The 18753-nt window shown below is 41.3% G+C and overlaps 2 protein-coding genes across 4 annotated transcripts in view; both read right to left on the minus strand.

Annotated features, from left to right (window-relative positions):
* LOC114647822 (uncharacterized) overlaps nucleotides 1-18753 on the minus strand; it is a 1111123-nt gene that overhangs the window by 530855 nt on the left and 561515 nt on the right. The window lies entirely within an intron of this gene.
* adora1b (adenosine A1 receptor b) overlaps nucleotides 1-18753 on the minus strand; it is a 170338-nt gene that overhangs the window by 8062 nt on the left and 143523 nt on the right. Inside the window, exon 2 of one of the 2 annotated variants that reach the window (XR_007934379.1) lies at nucleotides 4655-5969. Coding sequence is in view for 1 of the 2 variants with exons in the window: in XM_051924476.1 (XP_051780436.1) it covers nucleotides 5321-5969 (649 nt within the window). In the remaining variant the exon portion in view is untranslated. Of the gene's footprint in view, nucleotides 1-4562; nucleotides 5970-18753 lie in introns of those variants that run through there. The other variant, XM_051924476.1, reaches the window with a different exon arrangement.

Genomic DNA, 18753 nt, shown 5'->3' on the forward strand with positions numbered 1-18753 from the left:
ATCTATCTATCTATCTATCTATCTATCTATCTATCTATCTATCTATCTATCTATCTATCTATCTATCTATCTATCTATCTATCTATCTATCTATCTATCTATAAGTCAATGCATGTGTGTGTGTATGTATGTATGTATGTTCCAGCATCACTTCCAAATGGCTGGAGTGATTTTCATGACACTCGGTACACATGGTTCTCACTGGTCGACTAAAAATACCATAAGGTGAAATTAACCCTAACCCACCCCCTTCTGGGTAGGGTGGGGTGGTGATCTTGCGGTCTTGTATGCATGTTATCATCAGGTTGACACTCGGAACGACCACCAGAGGGCGAACTGGAGGTGATTGCCAGCATTCTTTATGTTTGAGCGACACCACGACACTCGCCTGTTGCCTTTGAAATTAAATAGAGTTGGCCGGTAACTAGATAACATACACACAAGACCGCCAGACAAGCACATTAGTGAGTCTTTATTGTTTGTTCATTTACTTTCATTTTTAAAGTTGTGTTTTTCTTTTAATTATATTTTTCTCAAACAATTAAAAAAAAAAAAAACACTTTATTTTCCTCCAGGCAACGCTGGGTGTTTCAGCTACTCTCTATATAGAGCTGCATAAACTGCATATGGAAGCAAAGGTCTGAGGTACGGTTTGCATATTTGTAGCTAGAGATCCATAAAGGGAGAAAATGAGTCACGTATCTTAAAATAGTTTTTTATTCCTAAACTTTTGACAGCTTGTCAGGTATCATCATCAGCGGAAAATGATTAGATATGCAGGAATCAAAGGCAATATGTAGCAGGTGAAGGGGAGGGGGGTGAAGGGGGATGTTGTAAGGGGGTTGGGGCGGGTTAGTTAAGGTGCAGATCTGAAGGTGTTGGTCATAAAGTTTATGTGTTCTTCTTTTTAAGCCTGCATATGCTGGGTTAATGTCTAATCGTCTGTTAATGGAGTTTTCATTAGAGAGCCATGATTCAGCCTGCTCCATATATATATATATATATATATATATATATATATATTTTTTTTTTTTTTGACATACTTTATTAATTGTACATACACATCAACACCTTCTGGGCTCTTCTAAGGTACCCTGCCTAGGCAAGAGGGTGTCTCTAACAGTGTCATCTTTCTTCTCCCTGATAAGAGCAAAAACGATAGGAAACAATAAACTCTGCCCTTTTGGTCAGAGTGCTATAAGAATCCGAAAGGCCCTGAATGTGGACATCTCACTTGGACCCAGACTTACCAGGGCATGGAGCTCCTCCTGAATGACCCCGCTCTTAAGATCCATCAAATCTAGAAAGCCAAAAAGGCTATTTATGTTATTTCACTTTTGTGCCCTTATCTGCCTGTTTTGTGTAATTAACATTACAATTGAAAGGGGTGACCCAGCTGGCACCCCAACACTTCCAGGGGCTCACCCTGAGTTTTGTGCTCCTTTTTCGCTGCAAAGTTAATAAAGCAATAAAAAAAAAAAAAAAAAATAACAGTTTTAGCCAATAATTGCTTCACTTTAGACAGATTTTATCGTGATTCTGTGGACTAATGTGGCTCCAACATTCATGGTGCCCACATGGAAGAGGTGGGACTCTCAGAGACACACAGAGATGTTGACTTTGCACCTCATAGTGCTCCTCATCCATATTTGAACTGGAAGAGGAAGAGCAGTTAGTGCATATGCTGTATCGTGTGTCATCTTACTCTGAGCCCTCAACACATCCTCAGCATGTGTGTGTGACTCTCTCTCTATATTATAAAGAAAGATATAAAGTATATATATATATATATATATATATATATATATATATACATATATATATATATATATATATATATATATATACATATATACAGTATATACACACATACATATATATATATATATATATATATATATATATATACACACAAATATATATATATATATATATATATATATATATATATATATATACTGTATATATATATATACACATATATATACACATCTTCCTTTGGGAACTTGCAGGGCCTTATTCGACCATAACATACAAGTATAGCACCAAAATGAATTTAAGAAATGCACATTATGTCCGCTCATGCGGTTGTCAGAACAAATGGCTAATGCTGTGTTCACATGCTCTCGGACTATTCTGTGGTCCGAGTTGTGACGTTTCACCTTCCCACTTAGGTGCATTCACATGTGTTTACTGTCGAACATTGTGGAAATTTTTTACTTAGTCTGGAAAAAAAAAAGCTATTAAAGAGAAACTGCATTTTCGTGGAAATAATAAGCAAATGTATATGTTGAATCTACAGTGCATCCAGAAAGTATTCACAGCGCATCACTTTTTCCACATTTTGTTATGTTACAGCCTTATTCCAAAATGGATTAAATTCATTTTTTTCCTCAGAATTCTACACACAACACCCCATAATGACAACGTGAAAAAAGTTTACTTGAGGCTTTTACAAATTTATTAAAAATAAAAAAAACTGAGAAATCCCATGTTCTTAAGTATTCACAGCCTTTGCTCAATACTTTGTCGATGCACCTTTGGCAGCAATTCCAGCCTCAAGTCTTTTAGAATATGATGCCACAAGCTTGGCACACCTATCCTTGGCCTGTTTCGCCCATTCCTCTTTGCAGCACCTCTCAAGCTCCATCAGGTTGGATGGGAAGCGTCGGTGCACAGCCATTTTAAGATCTCTCCAGAGATGTTCAATCGGATTCAAGTCTGGGCTCTGGCTGGGCCACTCAAGGACATTCACAGAGTTGTCCTGAAGCCACTCCTTTGATATCTTGGCTGTGTGCTTAGGGTCGTTGTCCTGCTGAAAGATGAACCGTTGCCCCCAGTCTGAGGTCAAGGGCACTCTGGAGCAGGTTTTCATCCAGGATGTCTCTGTACATTGCTGCAGTCATCTTTCCCTTTATCCTGACTAGTCTCCCAGTCCCTGCCGCTGAAAAACATCCCCACAGCATGATGCTGCCACCACCATGCTTCACTGTAGGGATGGTATTGGCCTGGTGATGAGCGGTGCCTGGTTTCCTCCAAATGTGACGCCTGGCATTCACACCAAAGAGTTCAATCTTTGTCTCATCAGACCATAGAATTTTCTTTCTCATGGTCTGAGAGTCCTTCAGGTGCCTTTTGGCAAACTCCAGGTGGGCTGCCATGTGGCTTTTACTAAGGAGTGGCTTCCGTCTGGCCACTCTACCATACAGGCCTGATTGGTGGATTGCTGCAGAGATGGTTGTCCTTCTGGAAGGTTCCCCTCTCTCCACAGAGGACCTCTGGAGCTCTGACAGAGTGACCATTGGGTTCTTGGCCACCTCCCTGACTAAGGCCCTTCTCCCCCGATCGCTCAGTTTAGATGGCCGGCCAGCTCTAGGAAGAGTCCTGCTGGTTTCCAACGTCTTCCACTTACGGATGATGGAGGCCACTGTGCTCATTGGGACCTTCAAAGCGGCAGAAAGTTTTCTGTAACCTTCCCCAGATTTGTGCCATGAGACAATCCTGTCTCGGAGGTCCATAGACAATTCCTTTGACTTCATGCTTGGTTTGTGCTCTGACATGAACTGTCAACTGTGGGACCTTATATAGATAGGTGTGTGCCTTTCCAAATCATGTCCAATCAACTGAATTTACCACAGGTGGACTCCAATGAAGCTGCAGAAACATCTCAAGGATGATCAGGGGAAACAGGATGCACCTGAGCTCAATTTTGAGCTTCATGGCAAAGGCTGTGAATACTTATGTACAAGTGCTTTCTCAATTTTTTTATTTTTAATAAATCTGCAAAAATCTCAAGTAAACTTTTTTCATGTTGTCATTATGGGGTGTTGTGTGTAGAATTCTGAGGAAAAAAATGAATTTAATCCATTTTGGAATAAGGCTGTAACATAACAAAATGTGGAAAAAGTGATGCGTCGTGAATACTTTCCAGATGCATTTTATGTACCAATAATGGCGCAATGCACAATAACATGCAATGAATACACTTGACTTATAGTTCTCACACTCTTTCTCTGTATGTTTAGCATTCGTTTGCTCAGAGGCTGATGCACTTGCTGCTTCCTTCTTTTCTCCACCCTAGCAGCCCGCTTCTTCTCTTCTTTCATCAGCATCTTTTCGCGTTTAAACTGATTAAGTGAGTTTTTGTGTTGCAATTACTTAATACATTTTTTCTTAATTTTTCACTTAAGCTGGCACTTAAGTCTTCAATCTGCCTCAAGAATGATTTAAGATCTGAAGAGGTATGGGAAGTGATGGCGAAGGTGGTAGGGAATGAGATCGGCGCCCGTACACATGTGCCGCATGGCCACCCTGCTGCTGAGAGTTGATTCTACAATAAAATAAAATAAAAATAAAAAGAGGAATAACCTTGGAGGTCAATCATCACCCTGAAAGTGGATAGTAGACGTCACATAGTATATGTGTACCAAATTTCAGGTCAATAGGTCAAACGGTTTGCGAGCTACAGGTGATTTAAAATCCTGGACAGACAAACGAACAGCCACGGTAGCGTATTATATAAGAAGATATATAATATATAATATATATATAATATAATATATATAGTTGTCTTTGCATACATATGCACGTTCTGTCTTTGTTCTATCCATATGTGGTGATGTATCTTTTTTGTAAGCCTTTTGCCTGGTCCAACTTGGAAATCCACTTATTTAAATTCACATATATTATTGATTCTTCAGTGTTTAGAGCCCAATGTGTATTTTTTTGAAACAGTTTCTGTTTGTGGATCATGAGGTGCTGTTGGCTCATTTACAGTATATAGGACTGTTTTCTGGTATCTCTTTCCATTATCCAGTTATAAGTTCACAAGTGACTAATCCTTATGAACTTTTCCTCCATTAAAAGAACTACATGGAGCTATATTTTAATACCTCTTTCTATATATGTGTGTGTGTGTGTGTGGCTTGTTATGTCCTTATAATAGATTTATGAATAGCTAAACACATAACATTTCATTTTAATTTTCTACATGATGTTAATACTCGTCATTTTCGCCTTTTGCAGCCACACACTGATGTGGCTCTGCTCTGACTCTTACGTATTTGTGTGTGTGAAAGCTACAAATGAGCACACATTCCTGCTTTAGTCAAGAATCCGTTATTGCAAATAAATTCTGATATTTCTCTCCTCCAGGCGGTTTATGAACTGAGTTCTCAGATCAGAATGGCACTGCATGATATTTCAGTCGAGTCAGCGATATGCTGCCTGTGAAGCTGACAGCACTCAGTGTGCCTCTTCATTCAGGCGAATTACATTCTTAGAGTCCCGGGTCCTCAAGAACAACTTTCCTTATGAAAGCTCAGATTGCATTTTGCAGATCATTGTCTGTTCTCTCGCTACAAAAGTTAGAAGGATTGGGTATTTGCTTGCAACAGAAATACTGACTCCATATTTTGAGGAAAGCTGTTCTGAACCTTTTTATTCTGAAGGCGTAGACGATGGGGTTAACTGCCGAGTTTCCGTGGGTAAGGAATATGGCAATATAAGTCAGGATCATTGGCTTTTGACACGAAGGGCAGAATAATGTGATGCAGTTTAAAATGTGAAGAGGTAGCCAGCTGGCTGCAAATAAGAAGAGCACCAGAGCCAGTGACTTGGCCAGCTTTAACTCTTTCCCATAATATTTTCTTGGATCTGTGGAATTGGCAGAAACCTTCTTGTTGAGCTGCTTGTGGATCATGTAAAAAATCTCAGTGTAAATTAAGAGCATAAGCACAAGAGGAGGCAGCACCCAGCCAAAGAAGTTGAAGTAGACCATATAGTCCATACTGATGACATTTTCAAACTGGCAGGTGATCATCAGGTCAGAAGAATTGTGGTCTCCATTCTGGCGGATCTTGGTCAGGTTATTCCAGCCCAGCATCGGCGTGAGTCCAACAATGAAAGACACAGCCCAGCAAACCACAACTGCCACTCCTGCTCTCTTCTGCGTGACCACCGTTTTATAGCTGAAAAACACAAAAGAGAAGCTGAAATGAACATGCGCTTTGGTGCCCCAGTCATGATGTTCATTGAAATGGAAAATAAAAATAAGGGTGAGGAATATTGAGAGAGCTTAGTCTACCCAGCACCATCTGATTAGACCTTGTGGACCAGGGGTCGCCAACTCTGGTCCTGTAGGACCACCGTGGCTGCAGGTTGTCATTCTAACCCTTTTCTTAATGAGTGACCTGTTTTTGCTGCTAATTAACTTCGTTTGAATTTATTTTAATTGATTTGCTCCTGAAGACTCAGACCCCTTAAATGTTTCTTTTTCTCTAATTAGCAGCCAAACAATAATGAGATATAAAATGAGCCAAAACAACTGGTGTCCATCACACAATATCTGAAAATAAAGAAAGGTGAAGGTCTCAGGAATGTCAATCTGCTCAGGTCCACAAAACATTTTAGCAGAGCTCTTAGAAAAGAGAAAATCAACAATGTCTGCTAATACACCACGAGAGCAGCAACAAACCATGAAATTTAAAGAACGAGTTTAATTAACGACAAGACTCGGCACCTCATTAAGCAGCTGGTTGGAGTGAAATTGGTTGGAGTTTGAGGCCCCGAGTCTTCAGTTGGCTCCCTCACTTCACATTTCATTTCTGTTTGAGTGCCATTTAAGGAAATAAATTAAGTAATTCAGAGGAATGATGAAGAAATTCAGGGGAACAAATCTTAAAAAAGCAATTCAATTAAAATGAATTCACAAGAATTTAATTAGCAGCACAAACGGAGCACTCATTAAAAAAAGGGTTAGAATGAAAACCTGCAGCCATGGTGGTCCTCCAGGACTGGAGTTGGCAACCCTTGTTTTGGACATATTTAGCACAAAACTGAAGAGTCATTCCCACACATCACCTGCTGGCTTTTCTATAAAGAAAACTATACATCAACATAGAAATTTAAACCCAATTTTGTCCACTTCAACTCCATGGGCAGCTCGGTCCTGTCCCCATAGCTTTAAGTATAAATGGCGTGGGACACCAGTCTCTCAAACTGCACACTTTTGGACACACACCAAGTGTCTGTGGGTCAACAGACACATAGAGAGAACACACAAAGTACACAAAGAGGTCACAGTTTAGGAAGAATTAAACACTGCTTCAGATAATTAATGAATTGATGGGTGACAAGGACATGATGGAGGAGACGGATGATGATCATCAAAGAGAATTACTGTCAGCAAATAAGCATCTAACAAATATATTAGAACATCAGAAACATTCTGATGAGAAGCCACTCAGCCCAGGAAAGCTCTCCAGTCCTATCCATCGAATTTCTACAAAATAACACTGAGTGGAGTTTTGAAGAACTCTTAACTGCTTATCACACTAGTTGGTACGTTTTTCCATGTGTCTATTGGTTCTCTGTGTGAAGGAAAATTTTATAATGCTGGTGTGAAATTTAGCCTTAACGTGTTTCCAGCTGTGCCTCTTGTTGAATTCATTGTAAAGGAACAACCTGGATCAACTGCTCTAAGTCCTAAGTCAATCAAAGATAGATAGATAGATAGATAGATAGATAGATAGATAGATAGATAGATAGATAGATAGATAGATAGATAGATAGATAGATAGATAGATAGATAGATAGATAGATAGATAGATAGATAGATAGATAGATACTTTATTAATACCAATGGGAAATTCACATTTTCCAGCAGCAGCATACTGATACAATAAATAATATTAAATTAAAGAATGATAATAATGCAGGTGAAAAACAGACAATAACTTTGTATAATGTTAAATGTTAACGTTTACCCCCCCCGGGTGGAATTGAAGAGTCGCATAGTTTGGGGGAGGAACGATCTCCTCAATCTGTCAGTGGAGCAGGACAGTGACAGCAGTCTGTTTGGAGATGACACTGTTTAGTGGATGCAGTGGATTCTCCATAATTGATAGGAGCCTGCTGAATGCCCGTCGCTTTGTCACAGATGTTAAACTGTCCAGCTCCGTGCCTACAATAGAGCCTGCCTTCCTCACCAGTTTGTCCAGGCGTGAGGCGTCTTTCCTCTTAATGCTGCCTCCCCAGCACACCACCGCGTAGAAGAGGGCGCTCACCACAACTGTCTGATAGAACATCTGCAGCATCTTACTGCAGATGTTGAAGGACGCCAGCCTTCTAAGGAAGTATAGTCGGCTCTGTCCTTTCTTGCACAGAGCATCAGTATTGGCAGTCCAGTCTAATTTATCATCCTGCTGCACTCCCAGATATTTATAGATAGATATGAAAGGCACTATATAATAGACAGACAGACAGACAGACAGACAGACAGACAGACAGACAGACAGACAGACAGATAGATAGATAGATAGATAGATAGATAGATAGATAGATAGATAGATATGAAAGGCATTATATAATAGACAGACAGACAGACAGACAGACATGAAAGGCACTACATAATAGACAGACAGACAGACAGACAGACAGACAGACAGACAGACAGACAGACAGACAGACAGATAGATAGATAGATAGATAGATAGATAGATAGATAGATAGAGGGACCTGAACATAACAGTTTATCGACACTTCCCAACCAATAGAATGAAGCTTGAGAGGATCTGCCATGAAGAATGGGATAAAATGCCCAAATCAAGGTGTGCAAACCTTGCAGAGGCTTACCAAAGAAAACCCAAAGCTACAACTGATGCCAAAGAGGCTCCTACAATGAAATGGAAGGACCAGGGGAGAGAGGATTGCTGAGGCAATACCTCTTCTGGGACGCTAGAGGGCACCCCTCCTGGATGGCTGTGGCACCACAGATTCCTGCCAGGTTATGCTTGGAGCTGGAGTTTGTTGGAACCCTGTTGGATTTCATGGGGGGCCGCCAGGGGGAGCTGCAGAACCCTATAATGGAATTCCACCACACCTGGGAGTGATTCTAGGTAATGCTAATTGAGCCCCTTGGAGGACTCCCCGGAATAGAATAAAAGGAGCCACCTCACTTCATTTGGGGGAGCCAGAGTCGGGAGGTGGTAGGACAAAGCATGCTGGGAGAGGAGAGGAGGTGAGGGGAGTGGAGTCGTCAGAGAAAGAGAGGAGAAGGAGAAAGAGAAGGAAGAAAAAGAAGAAGCTGGTGCTTTTGTACTGTGCTCTGTAGTGGGGAGCGAGGAAAAAGCACTTACCTTGAACTTGAGTCTTTATGCCTGTCTGTGTCCAAGTTTGGGGAGCTGTATGCCCCCCGGTATTCCACAATATGTATAGACATGAGAGACTTCAGTCTTTGATTCTTAATCAACCTTTCTGAAGAATAGCTGCATGATGGCACAGTGGTAGAGTTGCTACATAAAAGAGACCAGGGTTCACGCGTGGGGTCCAACTTGTGTGGGATTTGCATGTTCTCCCCGTGTCTGTGTGGGTTTTCTCCGGGTGCTCTGGTTTCCTCCCACAGTCCAAACACAATCAGGTTATGTGAAGTGGCGTTTCTAACGCATGTGCCCTGTGATGGCCTGGTGCCATATCCAGGGTTTCTTCCCTGCCTTGTGCCCTATGCTAGCTGTGATAAGCTCCAGCAAACCCCAGAGACCATGTTCAGGACAAAGCGGGTTAGGAAATGACTGACTGAAGACATGCTTTCACTTTGTCATTATGGGTTATTTGAGGGTAGACTGAAGGGCAAACAAAACAAATGTATTCATTTAAAACTACATTTACAACACAATGTGCAGAAAATGATGGGGGTCTGAATAGATTCCGAATCCAATATTGTACATTGCAGATAATTTAGATGTGGAAGGAAATTGGAATATCCCGAGAAAACCAAAGTGAAAAGAAAATGTGCAATACAGAGGCAGATAAAACTGAAAACTGAGCTGTTTATGTGACAAGGCGGCAAATGACACACACAGTGACGCCAGGCATGCTGCAGACATCCAGCTTCTGGAGTGGGTTCACTACCAGAATACCAATACTGCACTTTTAAAAGTTAATAAGCTGCCTGTATATGTGGTAAATCTGGAGTGCCAGCCCCCTCGGGCCTGCACTGGTGATCCTTCATCTGTGTCTGGATTTTCATTTTCTTCATGCCAGTGCACCGTGAGTGTGTTGCTCCCTGTACTTTAATTCAATGACATCACTTCTTGATTTCTAACCCAAAGGCACCATAAGTACTCTTCATGCTTCTGTGACATTTGCTCAGAGCACAAATTATTGAGGCTCTTTTTGCTGGTTCTTGATACTGCAATATGATGCTTCTTTTTTAAAATCTGTTATCTGTGAAAGCAATTTTAACCACATGAACTGGTAAAATTGCATTAAAAAACATACAGGGCCCTTCATAATGTTTGGAACAACCTCTGTGCTCGATAAACTGAAAAAAAAAACAAATCAAACAATCCAGATGTGACTAAAGTGCACATTGCAGACTTTCATTTAAGGGAATTTACATGCATTTTAATCACATCATGTAGAAATGACAACACTGCATCACAGGCGTTAACCGAGCGAATATTTTCACTGTGTGGCTATCTGTACAGCAGACATTATTGCAACATGAACAAATCTTTCAAAATCTGTGCTTGTTTAAAGCTTAACAACAATGTGTTTGCACAGACTGGTTTCTTGGGTTGATACATTTGATCTTGCTGACTACACTCATTAGGCCACTTAATCTGTCTGATCATTGATAGTCAAGTTCTGTTTAACGGCATTATGAACTGTGAATGTATTTTGTTGACTGAAACATAACTTGCATTGAAATATGTTTTGTGACACTTTATCATGTCAGTCCCTACAGTATCAAAGAAAAGATAGAAAAGATCGCATTACCACAAACATAAGGTGATTAATCATCAGAACCAGGAGTAATTGAAAAAATAGCAGAGCAAATCGAGGTCAGAAATAAAGGCAAAGAGTAGACAACAAAGTTCATTTAATGCACAAAACATGGATTTACACAATAATGAACCATACGCTATGAGAATCTGTGGTCCCGGAACAGTTAAAGCAACGACAAGTTAAATTTCAAAGAATACACAATTCAGTCAGGTGTATATTGATGATCACGGAGAAGCGATGCAAATTTTAACAGGCAAAAAGAAAGGTAATGTATATATTTTGCGAATAACATTACACACCAAAGGAGATTGTGATATGCCATAAAATGCTTACAGTTTACCGTGAGAATAGCTTTTGCTATGACAATCAATAAATCACAGGGACAAACATTAGAAAAAGTCGGATTATTTATTAGAGAAACAGAAATAGGGCGGCACGGTGCGCAGCGGTAGCGCTGCTGCCTCGCAGTTAGGAGACCCGGGTTCGCTTCCCGGGTCCTCCCTGCGTGGAGTTTGCATGTTCTCCCCGTGTCTGCGTGGGTTTCCACCGGGCGCTCTGGTTTCCTCCCACAGTCCAAAGACGTGCAGGCTAGGTGAATTGGCAATTCTAAATTGGCCCTGGTGTGTGCTTGGTGTGTTTGTGTGTGTCCTGCGGTGGGTTGGCACCCTGCCCAGGATTGGTTCCTGCCTTGTGCCCTGTGTTGGCTGGGATTGGCTCAAGCAGACCCCCGTGACCCTGTGTTCAGATTCAGCGGGTTGGAAAATGGATGGATGGATGGAAACAGAAACAATATTCACTCACGGGCAGTTATTCGTTGCGTTGTCACAATGTGTCTCTAAAAAATATTGTTTTTAATGAAGCTTTAAAGTAAAAGTGAAAATAATGAAACTGAAACAATTCCAAAGAAAAAAAAAATTTTTAATTGTATATCCGATTAACCAAACACAGGGGTTAGCGAACGAAACGAGCAGGGGGTGAAGCCCCGTAGTTTTATAAAATAAAATAAAAACTAAAACTACAATTAATATCAGAACTGAAAAATCACCTCAGCACACCCTGAACTGCCATTTCTCTTCGTTTGATGCCCAACCACTGATGGGCCACTTTATCAAATGCTTTCTGAAAGTCAAGATTATTAATATGATGTTTTACTTTTTTGTGAATTTCACTATTGGGGTTCCTCTTAGAGTGGATGTTATAAGGTCTTCTCCAGGCTTGATTGTGGATCCTGTCCACCAGATGAGAAGGGTTTCCTCTGTCAATGAAGAAATTCCTCATTCTGAGTGCTTCATTAGAGAAGTCAACCTCATCTTCATTCACTCAGAATATGGAGCCAATGTAGGAAATATTTTAAGATAGAGAAGCTTTTATCGGTGACACCTCTGCATGAGAACCACCTTTTTTAACCCTCTCAAACATATGCAGTTTTTAATATCTGGAAAACATTTGGGATGGAAAAAATATTGATCAGTCTTGAGGACTCACACAGCATTTCTGTAATATATAAAACCATTTTACAGTCCCTCCCTTTCAAAGATCCACCAGGACAATGGGAAAAGGATCTCTCACTCAACATCTCAGAAAAGGAGTGGAAGGCAGCCATGCAGAGAATTCACTCGAGCTCCATATGTGCAAAGCATACAATTATCCATCCATCCATCCATTTTCCAACCCGCTGAATCCGAACACAGGGTCACGGGGGTCTGCTGGAGCCAATCCCAGCCAACACAGGGCACAAGGCAGGAAACAATCCTGGGCAGGGTGCCAACCCACCGCAGGGCACACACAAACACACCCACACACCAAGCACACACTAGGGCCAATTTAGAATCGCCAATCCACCTAACCTGCATGTCTTTGGACTGTAGGAGGAAACCGGAGCGCCCGGAGGAAACCCACGCAGACACGGGGAGAACATGCAAACTCCATGCAGGGAGGACCTGGGAAGCGAACCCAGGTCCCCAGATCTCCCAACTGCGAGGCAGCAGCGCTACCCACTGCGCCACCGTGCCGCCGCATACAATTATTCAACTCAAAATTATATATCGAGCACATCTGTCTCACTTAAAATGTTTCCAGGGCAAAAATCCAATCTGTGAACGTTGCAATCGAGCTCTAGCCTCACTGAGTCGCATGTTTTGGGCCTGCGCCAAATTAACACCATTCTGGACAAACATTTTTAAGAGCTTTTCAGACAGCCTTGGGGTCACAATCTCTCCTAATCCATTAACAGCTGTGTTTGGTGGGTTCACAGAGGGTCTTAAAGTGGAGAAGGACACACAAACTGTGATGGCCTTTACTACACTATTGGCACGCAGACTTATCTTGGTCAACTGGAAGAATCCTAACTCTCCTATCAGTCAGTAGGTAACTGATGTTATATACGATTTGAAACTGGAAAAAATCAAATTCTCACTTAGAGGATCTGTGCAGAACTTTTTCAAAACCTGGCAGGATCTGATCAATAACATTTTAGAGTAAGCTTTTAAAACACTGAGGAAGCAGATTCTCTCCCCATTTCTTTTTCTTCTCCATTTATCTTTATTTACTTATTAATTCATCTATTTACATATTTTTACTAGCTTTAAGTTTTACTCTGCTGGCCATGCTCTCTTTCTCAGGGGTGGGGGTTGATTTGTTTTTAATCCTATTATTGTAAAAACTGATCTGTTTGTATGGAATGTTGTGTGATTATAATAAAATCAATAAAATTAAAAAAATAAATAAATAAAAACAGAAGTCAACCTCATCACTGCAGAGGTGGAGGAGTCTAAGGAAGTGTGAAAGAGTTTGAGAGGATGGAAGGATCTGTTAAAAAGGTAACTGTGTGAGTTGCTTGGCCTGCAATAGACAGAAGTCCTGGAAAGCTGATAGAAAGTGAAATCTAAAAATGGTAGGCTTTTTCTAGAACTGCTCTGTCCTTTGTGTAGCCTGGAGACCAAAACTGCACCCAGTACTCCAGATGAGGCCTCACCAGTGTGTTATAAAGCTTGAGCAGAACCTCCAGTGACTTGTACTCCACACATCAGGGCGCTATATAACCTGACATTCTGTTAGCCTTCTTAATGGCTTCTGAACGCTGTCTGGCAGTTGATCGTGTTGAGTCCACTATGACTCCTACATCCTTCCCATAAGGTGTACTTTCAATTTTCAGATCACCCATTGTGTATTCAAACCCAACATTTTTACTCTCTACTTGTAATTAAATTTCATCGGCTCAAGCCTGTATGCTGCCCAAGTCCTTCTGTAATGATTCAACAGATTCTCGATTATCTGCCAATCATCCTAATTTGGTATCATTAGCAAACTGAACCATCTTGTTAACTTATATTATCAAAAGTAAAATGAAAAATATAAAGAGAATAAAGAATAATGTATTGAGGCCAAAAAAAAAATAAACTGAAAGAAAGAAAAGGTAACCTAACATTGCATTGATATCATATTCTGAGGGATCTTCCCTATCTGCTAAAGTGGCTCTTTATTGGCGTATCTAGGATTATTATTTTATAATCTACCAATTTGGACACGTTAAGTACAAAGAGCAGTAGCAGCTGCTCTATTTCTGTAGAAACACCAGCATTATTTCAGTGTTTGCGACAGACGGGCATCTTAGGTCAGACGCAGATAAACAGGCCCATCCATTTAAATGATTTCTCACTTTCGAGTGATTCCGAACAGCTGACCTGTTCCACTATAAATAACACAGACATCTCCACATGCTGCTTTAATTAAACGAGTCGCTACTGATGTCTTTAAGTCCGCCGCATTTAGTTGGGAAGCTCTGCTATTTCAAACCAGATACAGGCCATTTAAGAGCTTCATGTCTTTTTTTTTTGGAATTAAGAACGGGTGGCCAACTCACATTTGGTAACATCAGGCAGCTGGTTGTGTTGAAGTGACATCTGCTCAACAAGCGGAAGGAGACCACCTTACTTACAGAAACAGGTCAGTGCACACATGTATGGATTTTTTATATACAGTCATATGAAAAAGTTTAGGAACCCCTCTCAGCCTGCATAATAATTGACTCTCCTTTCAACAAAAAAGATAACAGTGGTATGTCTTTCATTTCCTAGGAATATCTGAGTACTGCGGTGTTTTCCGAACAAAGATTTTTAGTGACGCAGTATTTAGTTATATGAAATTAAATCAAATGTGAAAAACTGGCTGTGCACAAATGTGGGTCCCCTTGTAATTTGGGTGATTTGAATGCCTGTCACTGCTCAATGCTGATTACATGCAACACCAAATTGGTTGGATGAGCTCGTCAAGCCTTGAACTTCATAGACAAGTGTGTCCAATCATGAGATATAAAGGTATCTAAGGAGGTCAATTACAAGTTATGCTTCCTTCCCTTTGACTCTTCTCTGAAGAGTGACAGCATGGGATCCTCAAAGCAACTCTCAAAAGATCTGAAAACAAAGATTGTTGAGTCTCCTGGTTTAGGGGAAGACTACAAAAAGCTATCTCAGAGGTTTAAACTGTCAGTCAACTGTAAGGAATGGAATCAGGAAATGGAAGGCCACAGGCACAGTTGCTGTTAAACCCAGCAGGTCTGGCAGGCCAAGAAAAATACAGGAGCGGCATATGCACAGGATTGTGAGAATGGTGACAGACAACCCACAGATCACCTCCAAAGACCTGCAAGAACATCTTGCTGCAGATGGTGTATCTGTACATCGTTCTACAATTCAGCGCAATTTGCACAAAGAACATCTGTATGGCAGGGTGATGAGAAAGAAGTCGTTTCTGCACTCAGGCCACAAACAGAGTCGCTTGTTGTATGCCAATGCTCATTTAGACAAGCCAGATTCATTTTGGAACAAAGTGCTTTGGACTGATGAGACAAAAATTAAGTTATTTGGTCATAACAAAAAGCGCTTTGCATGGCGGAAGAAGAACACCGCATTCCAAGAAAAACACCTGCTACCTACTGTCAAATTTGGTGGAGGTTCCATCATGCTGTGGGGCTGTGTGGCTAGTTCAGGGACTGGGGCCCTTGTTAAAGTCGAGGGTCAGATGAATTCAATCCAATATCAACAAATTCTTCAGGATAATGTTCAAGCATCAGTCACAAAGTTGAAGTTACGCAGGGGTTGGATATTCCAACAAGACAATGACCCAAAACACAGTTCAAAATCTACAAAGGCATTCATGCAGAGGGAGAAGTACAATGTTCTGGAATGGCCGTCACAGCCCCCTGACTTGAATATCATCGAAAATCTATGGGATGATTTGAAGCAGGCTGTCCATGCTCAGCAGCCATCAACTTTAACTGAACTGGAGAGATTTTGTAGGTAAGAATGGTCAACAATACCTCCATCCAGAATCCAGACACTCCTCAAAGGCTATAGGAGGACAGCGTCTAGAGGCTGTTAGATTTACACAAGGAAGCTCAACTAAGTATTGATGTCATATGTATGTTGGGGTGCCCACATTTATGCACCTGTCTAATTTTGTTATGATGCATACTGCATATTTTCTGTTAATCCAATAAACTTAATGTCACTGCTGAAATCCTACTGTTACCATAAGGCATGTCAGATATTAAAAGGAAATTGCTACTTTGAAAGTTCGGCCAATGATAAACAAAAATCCAAAGAATTAAGAGGGGATCCCAAACTTTTTCATATGACTGTAATACCATTTCACTGGCTGGCAGTATAACAGCCTTGAAGGTAGATGTAGGGAGATGCTGAGGGTCCTGTAGTATAATGGAGCACAATCCCACACAAACACACACCTCTACAGTGTTTCCGGGGTGTAAGAAAGCCCACAAAGACACAGGAGAACATACAGACTCTACAATTGCAATGGCCAGCCTGGGCCAACCAAGCCCCCCTACTCCTTAAGATATTCAATTGTGTGGATTTTTGTATTTTCTCATTTTGGAAAATGAGAACATAGGAACTCTTGTAAGCCACCTTGAGTTTAGCACACCATCTGTTACACAGCCTATGCTGTAAACACCCGCTGCCAACAGCCTGGCAGCTCACGCCATCACTTCTCAGTAAATAATCTAAGACTGAAAGTGAGCGGTGATTTTGGCTCAGGGCTGCTTTGCACAGTTTGAAAGGTCAATATGGATTCAATTCTACATGAGGCTGCCCTTCACAACCTGCACTGTTACATTTACATTTATATTTATTTACTTAGGGGACACTTTAATCCAAAGTGACCTGCAAAAGAGGTTAAAATAAACGAGCAGTCTGGGAATAAGTGTTACAACATTGATCATCACAAATGAAGAGCTCAGAAACAAAATAGAAGCGAGTTACAATTCCCAGATTCTGAAAATGTAACACTGTGGTGGGTTGGCACCCTGCCCGGGATTGGTTCCTGCCTTGTGCCCTGTGTTGGCTGGGATTGGCTCCAGCGGACCCCCGTGACCCTGTTTTCAGATTCAATGGGTTGAAAAATGGATGGATGGATGGATGAAAACGTAACAGCTAATATCATGCCATGTCACGTCATTGTCTAACCCGCTTAATCAAGACCAGGGTTGCAGGAGGAGACTGGAGCCAATATAAGGTGAAAGGCAGGAATAAGCCCTGGCCAGGGCACCAGTCCATCACACATGCCAAAGACACACTAGGGGCAATTTATTATCGCCAGTTTACTTAACCTGCATGTCTTTGGACAGTGGGAGGAAACCGGAGTGCCTGGAGGAAACCCTTGGAGACAACATACAAACTTCATACAGGGAGGACCCAGGACATAAACCTTGATCCATTACTGCGAGGTGGCAGTGCTATCACTGTGCCACCCCCAGCTAATATCAGTTAGACAGAAATTCAACACACAAGAGGGTCTTCAAAAGCTTCTTAAACACATTGAGGGACTCAGAATTTCGGATGGAGGTGGGCAGTTTGTTCTTTCAGATAAGAGTTACATATTTAAAGAGTCTGGATTGAGATTTGATTCCATGTTGAGGTTCCATCACCGGACTGCGTTCATCAGCAGGTCTAAGTTAGGCAAGCAGCAGCACAGAAATGCAGAAGCATCTCCATGTACACTAACAGTCAAAAGTTTTAGAACACCTTAGTTTTCTAGTTTTTTTTTTACTCAAATTAAATTAGTTAATATGTAATGAATGACCTAAAATGGTGAAAAAGTAAGCACTAAAGTGCCAGAGGTTTAAGTTTAAAGTTTAGGTTAGCAAAAACTGAAAAAACGAAATTTTAGCGCATTACAAATAGGTGGTCTTCAGGAAACAACTAATACCATCTTTCCCCGAAAATAAGCCCTAGCATGATTTTTCAGGATGCTCGTAATATAAGCCCTACTCCAAAAATAAGCCCTAGTTATGATCCCGACTTTGGATGAGCGATAAACGCCTACCGCCTAACCCTAACCCTAATACCGGTATTTTGACCCCCCGACAAGATGAGTACAAAAAGCTATTCTGTCTAGTACAAGAAAGGAATTGTGGAGGAGTCCCAGGGCAAAACTCTTACTGCTTTCTGCAAAGAGAAGAAGTTGGATATCCGAATGCACTACGAGCAGGCTACATGGACAAGAGGTGCTCATTTAAGGAAAGCTCTGTTGCTAGACACGAGAGATTGGGACCAGTTGTTCTAAAGGAAATGGAGTCGCAAGAAATTTGTAATGGAATTCGGGGTTTAGAGAACTATGATGATGTTCCAGAAGATGATGACATGACTGTATTTGAATAAATGTAGATTTCTGGTCCAGAATACTAGGGGGTTGTGCCCCCGGTTTGCTTCTCTCGCCCACCACCCGGGGCACACTGTGCGCCAGCCACTTTGCATCTCTGCCGCTTGCGTTGTGAAGGGTGGGCTGAACGCAAGTTAAGGAGACACGGTCGGATCAGCCGCTGTCTTACTGCTGTCGTGCTGCGAGTCGATCAATTTAAAAGCCTGTGCAGCAGCTGTCCTTTTGTCTCACTGCCTTGTCTTGCAGGTCATTAAACTGTCTCCGAGAAAATTACGTATCGTCTCCTTC

Source organism: Erpetoichthys calabaricus, chromosome 3, assembly GCF_900747795.2.
Source record: "Erpetoichthys calabaricus chromosome 3, fErpCal1.3, whole genome shotgun sequence".
Lineage (NCBI taxonomy): Eukaryota > Metazoa > Chordata > Cladistia > Polypteriformes > Polypteridae > Erpetoichthys > Erpetoichthys calabaricus.